General features: G+C 35.9%; 1 protein-coding gene across 1 annotated transcript in view; it reads left to right on the plus strand.

The window, feature by feature from the left end:
- Positions 1 to 6,271, plus strand: part of LOC102751617 (testis-specific gene 10 protein) — a 115,735-nt gene that overhangs the window by 58,298 nt on the left and 51,166 nt on the right. The window contains exons 9-10 of the mRNA XM_006764747.2: positions 2,832 to 2,947; positions 5,533 to 5,687. Coding sequence (XP_006764810.1) covers positions 2,832 to 2,947; positions 5,533 to 5,687 — 271 coding nt within the window. The remainder of the gene's footprint in view (positions 1 to 2,831; positions 2,948 to 5,532; positions 5,688 to 6,271) is intronic.

Consider the following 6,271-nt stretch of genomic DNA (forward strand, 5'->3'; position numbering starts at 1 on the left):
GGAGGTTTCGGGGGTTTTGTTAAGCTTCTGTATTTGTAACTATGTTTCTTAAACTGCAGGCTCAGAGGCCGGCAAGGCAGGCGGGGAACGTTGCAGTCCTCTGTCACTGAAGCAAGCCAGCCTCATGTTCAGTTTAAGCTGCCTAGCTGCCGGCCACCATCTTGGCTGGCAGTTAATTTGCATATTGCCCCTGATTAGCCAATAGGAAGGGTAGCGGTCGTATGCCAATTACCATGTTTCTCTTTTATTAGATAGGATGTTAGCTGTTATTTCTTTGACTATTGCAATGGTTCTCAACCTTCTGGCCCCTTAAATACAGTTCCTCATGTTGTGACCCAACCATAAAATTATTTTCATTGCTACTTCATAACTGTAATGTTGCTACTGTTATGAATCACAGTGTAAATATCTGATATGCAGGATGGTCTTAGGCAACCCCTGTGAAAGGGTCATTTGACTGCCAAAGGGGTCGTGACCCACAGGTTGAGAACCATTGGACTATTGTGTTTATTCTTTCCTTCTGGTATTTTGATTGGGTGAATATTGAACCTTCTCATTCTGTTTTTTTAATGGCATTTAACCCCTCTCTTTTATTTATTTCCTATGCTTTATCATAGATAATTTCCATTGATCTGCTTTTTTTCCACTTACTAATTATCTCTTCCATTGTGTCTGTTGTGTTCTTAAACTTGTCTATTTATGTGTTTTTTAATTGTTTCAGTTATTTTAGTTTAATTTTCTGAAGTTCTCTTTAAAATCTTTTGGTTCGTTTTCCTTTTTATGATGTATTCTATTATTTATTTTATGTCTCAGTATTTAAATATAACTATTTTTTTTACCCTTACCGGAGGACATATTCATTGATTTTTAGAGAGGGTTAGGGAGAGGGAGCTTGAGAGAGAGAAGTTGGGAGAGAGAGACATTAATGTGAGAGAGAAACATTGATGTTAGAGAGAAACATCAATTGCTTGCCATTCTGTACGCACTCCAACTGGGATCAAACCCTCAACCTATGTATGTGTCCCGACCAGAAATTGAACCCACAGCCATTCAGTCCATGGGACAACATAGGCCAGGGCAACACAAGTATTCTTAACTTTCTATTTGAAAACACTACAATCTGAAATCCTGGGGGATCTAATTTAGTTTGACTCTCACTAAGTTTGGGCTAATACTTAAAGTGTTTTTAAAATTTGAATTGTCAGCTGACTTTCAACACGCATTTATCTGAGGTTTAGTTCTAGCCTGGATTGAGGGTAAAGTGAAGTTTTGTGTTTATTTCTGTCAAGTGCTCTAGATTATATATATGACCATCCTAGAACCAGATTTTACTTTGATGTTTTATCTTGAGATTAAGAATTCCCAAGGAACACTTTTAATTGTTATTATTACCCTAAGCATAGCAGTGGTTGGTTGACAAGCTGATTTTGTCTAGTCTGACCTTATCACTTATAGTCCTCAGTGGGGGGGCCTTAGTTCTAATTCTTGTGTTGTAGGCATCTCTATGGTCTCATCTTTTGTTTCTGAGTTAAAACACAAGACCCTAGACTACTGATGTTGCAGAATTTAGCAGGCGACTGGGAAATACACGAGTGCTCAGAGATTCAGGAAAAGCCCTTTATTTAAAGCAGCGCTGCTGGCTCAGGGAATTCGAAGATCCAAAGCCTAAACAATTTATACAATGAGATTATTCCTTATATATATTTCTAAATTCTTTGTTTCCTTACTTCCTGGCTTTTGCAGCCCTACCTATGTTAGAATGGGGAAGTAAGATTAAGGCCTGGCCTGGGTGGTGCCAGTGACCTCCCCTCTGGCTAAGCTGTTAAATTCTTGGTTGTAGCCCTTGTAAACTGGGAGTATTTAGGAAAACAGATTATGGCCTAAGGAAGGTGCAGTGACTTAATTATAGGCTAAGAAGAATGTGCACTAGACATTGGTCAATGGCACAGATTCAGATTGCTACCCCCTCCCCCCCAATCCCCCACAGGTTGCCCCCTATATTCCTCCTCACTGGGACAGGCAAACCCCAATCATATCTAGCATAACATTAGTTCATAGTCTTATGGCTCTAATTTGGCTCCAGGGGGCTTCCCTTACAAATTCTTACAAGTTTAGCCACACATTTAAAAGGATGCTTCTTTATATTAGAAGACTTTCAGATTATCTAGTCTCCATAATGCCATAAATTATATATTCTGTTTAGTTCTTTATTGACTGAATTCAATGAAGGCAAGACTGATGTCCACCAAGTTCACTATAGGTTCTTCAACATCTACTTCCTGATATATATTAGCCACTTAATAAATGTGGAATGAATGAAATGCTGTTCAGTATAGATTTATTTATAATAGTGAAAAACTGAAATGAATCTAAATGCCTAATAGTAGGAAAATACTGAAGTAAATGTTTATATTTACTTAAAAGTAAATGGCTATTGCTCATATAATATTTTTTAGGCAGAAAATGATGATTTTTAGGACTGTGTTATAGATTGAAAGTTATTAAAGATTACATGTAAGTGAAAAAATCAGATTAAATTTTTCGAATTTATAGTATGGTAACTTTAAAATATTATATCACTGGATATGAAAAATATGGGAAAACACTGAATGATGAACACCAAAATGCTAATAGCAGCTTATGTTGGAGTGGTGGATTGAGGGTCCCTTTTTACCCTTTCTTCTTTAAACTTCCTATAATGTGGCTTTAGGAAGATACTAAAAAGAAAAAGTTTATTCGTGTTCTTAAAAATTTTTAGATTTAAATACACTAAGAGGTTGATTAAAATGTAAAAATTTCAGAATTAGTTTTTATTATTAAAATGTTTACAGAGTTTTATATGAAAATACAGAAAAAGACCTTTCTGATACTCAGCGACACCTTGCCAAGAAAAAATATGAGCTTCAGCTTACTCAGGAGAAAATTGTGTGCTTAGATGAAAAAATTGGTGAGTTTTTTCCCCTAATATTACATTTTCATTAGGTCTTGTAGAAAAAAGTTTTCTTCTCTCAGTTATAATATAGATAAACTTGGAAATCGGCCCCTAAATTAAAAATATATGAATAAATTATGAAAAAATATGTTTTTCATTGATAGTAAACTTTTTACTTATATTTAGGACCATAAAGACTTAGACATGACTTCAAATTTTTCAGTGAAGAAAAAGCTAAACAAAGCAGCAATACTTCATAATTTATTATGGTCACTTTTAAAATGACAAGTTTTTATGTGATATTAAACTACCGTAATGAAACATAGTTCACATATATATTACTTTTGTTAGAAAGTGTTCATGTATTTGGCTATATCTATGATATTTCTTGGATTTATAGAGAAAATTATTTTTATAAATTCTTCTATTTATGTTATATGCCAGTGATCTCTGTGAAAATATGGTCATAATTTACTCATTTTTAAAACTGTAAAGTAAAATTTTGATTAGGACTAGAGCAGAGCCCATTTTAAAACGGAATATTGTTAACATTAGCTGTAATGTAGTTCAAATCGGGCATAAACAATTAGGTGAGTGGAGGTGCTTTTTATTGAGATTGGAAATATTAAAAGATAAATATTAAAGGGAATACTAAAGAACTCATTTTGAATATTGTAAGTCCAAGTAAAAATGTAAGGTAAGCAGTTAAATAGATAAGTTTTTATCTCAGAAGTAAAAGCTAAGCTAAAGATTTACATTTGGGACACGTCAGCAAATAAATGATATTAAAACCAAGAATGAGGAGCAGAGGATCCAGGACTAAGAAGCCAAAGAATTAGGAAGAAAATCCATCAGTGAATGTTTTTTGTTTTGTTTAGTTTTTGAGGAGGCAAGCAAGCAAAATGTTTTAAGAAGGAGGGTAGTATCAACTATCAGATACTTTCGAGAAGCTAAGTAAGATGGGGATGAAGAAATGTTGATTGGATTTGGTACTTTGAAGGTGTTGGGAACACTGACGAAGTTTGGATAGAGTGTTTAATGTGGAAGATGGGATAGGCAGAGGAATAACTGTAAAAATATCTGAATATGCAATCATAAAGCATTTTTAATCAAGATAATTTTTTCCAGTTCAAGTGCATTGAAATACTTTTCAAAGTAATTTCTCCTATATTACATTTAATGCCTAAAAATAAGTAGAGTATCCCAAATAAAAACATGGCTTTTGTTGTGATTAAAACCGAAGATGAATCTTGAAATTCTAAATGACTCACAAATGTAAAAGCACAATTAACACATTTGAATAAGAATATCAAAGGAAAGCTCTAAATTACAAGTTCTCAAAGTAGATTTACATGCCTGGTGGGGTGGGAGGCAGACTGTAGGTGGGAGTAGAGACAGGAGAGAATAGAAGTCTGTTAAGAAGTTTGGCTACCAAGTGTAGCAGAAAAATAGGGTGGTAGCTTGAGTGGAATGTGAGGTGGAGGGTATTTTTAAAATCTAGGAACTCCTAGAACTTTGTGAGAGCTTTCGTTATTTTATGCCAATGGGAATGAACTCGTCTATCAGAACACCCAAAACGTGGTTTGCCTGAAAGATAGCAGCCTGGAAAAGGGAATTGATATATTCTCAGGTACCATAGATCATCGTCTTGGCATGGGATAGTGCCTCTCTTATGCTGCCCTGGATGGTCGTTGGCAGGGAGTAACCTAGAGGTCCTGTCTAGCAGAGCTTTCCTAGTAGAGCTCTAGACCAGAGGTTCTCAGAGTTGGGTGTGGTCGGAATCCCCTGGAGGCTAGTGCAGACCCCTGGGGCGGCTCCTGGAGTAGCAGATGGCCAGGGCTCTTGTGTCTTTTCCAGTTTGCTCAGGTGGGTCTCAAGCTGTTGTGCACTAGATTCACATGGGCGGGTGCTTGTTGAGACATAATTGCGCTGCCCAGTCAGAATTTCTAATTCAGTAGGACTGCGGTTCCCAGGTGATGCTGATGGTGCTGGTGGGAAACCACAGTTTGAGAACCAATTGCATAGCAGTCATTTAGGCCTTCAGCATTGACATTGGCTTGTCAGTGTTTCCACAATCAAATCAGATGTCCTGGGATGATTTTTTTCCCCCAGGAATTTTTAGGAAAAATTTAGAGAGATCAGAGTAGAAGACATTTGACTCTGAACATGACTTAATTGAATATTTTATTAAGATCTGTTACCAACTTATATACAACAATGATTCTAGTTCAGAGAGAGGAGAGAAATTGGGGGGCGGGGGGAATGCTGGTTTCAGTATTCCACCCAACTTCATCCACCTATAGTGTGCCCTCCACCCCACCAGGCATGTAAATCTACTTTGAGAACTTGTAATTTAGAGCTTTCCTTTGATATTCTTATTCAAATGTGTTAATTGTGCTTTTACATTTGTGAGTCATTTAGAATTTCAAGATTCATCTTCGGTTTTAATCACAACAAAAGCCATGTTTTTATTTGGGATACTCTACTTATTTTTAGGCATTAAATGTAATATAGGAAAAATTACTTTGAAAAGTATTTCAATGCACTTGAACTGGAAAAAATTATCTTGATTAAAAGTGCCTTTATGATTACATATTTAGATAATTTTACAAGGCAGAATATTGCCCAGCGAGAAGAAATCAGCATTCTTGGCGCAACCCTCAACGATGTAGCTAAAGAAAAGGAATGCCTGCAAGCATGCTTGGATAAAAAGTCTGAGAACATTGCATCCCTTGGAGAGAGTTTGGCCATGAAAGTATGTTCTGAGAACTGTGGTTTAAAAGAAGTGTTTGCACTGGAATCTGAATAAAATAATAGGATTCTCTCAAATTTTTTTCTAAAGAGCTGAAACTTTAAAATGTGATTTTGAAATATTTTAGAATAGTCTTCAAAATGTGTTCTTTCTCTCATCAATGTGTGGTTAACATGCGCTGACAAGAACTAATTCAAATATCAAATATTCAAATTAAAAAGAAAGCAGCGAGATTGATTTCTTTTTAAAAGCACACCAAAACTTATACCTCCAGGGAGCCACTGTGGGAGGCAATATGTTTATTCCATTAAAACTGCCTTTGTAATTGTGTTCAGAACTAGATGCAGGTTTTTACATTGTCCTTAGTCATTGAGACTAGACCATATGGCAGGGGTGAGGAACCTCCAGCCTGTTAGCGATACAAGACGTGCAACATCATTTGATCTGGCCCTGCTAACACAACTGCAGGCAGACTCAAAATTCAACAAACACAGGACCTTCTTTATAGCAACATAATAAAATCAGTGAATTATATTAAGCAAATGATATTATAAATACCCAAATGACCCTTGGCAGGAAAAGGGCAC

This window comes from Myotis davidii, unplaced genomic scaffold, assembly GCF_000327345.1.
Source record: "Myotis davidii unplaced genomic scaffold, ASM32734v1 scaffold2601, whole genome shotgun sequence".
Classification (NCBI taxonomy): domain Eukaryota; kingdom Metazoa; phylum Chordata; class Mammalia; order Chiroptera; family Vespertilionidae; genus Myotis; species Myotis davidii.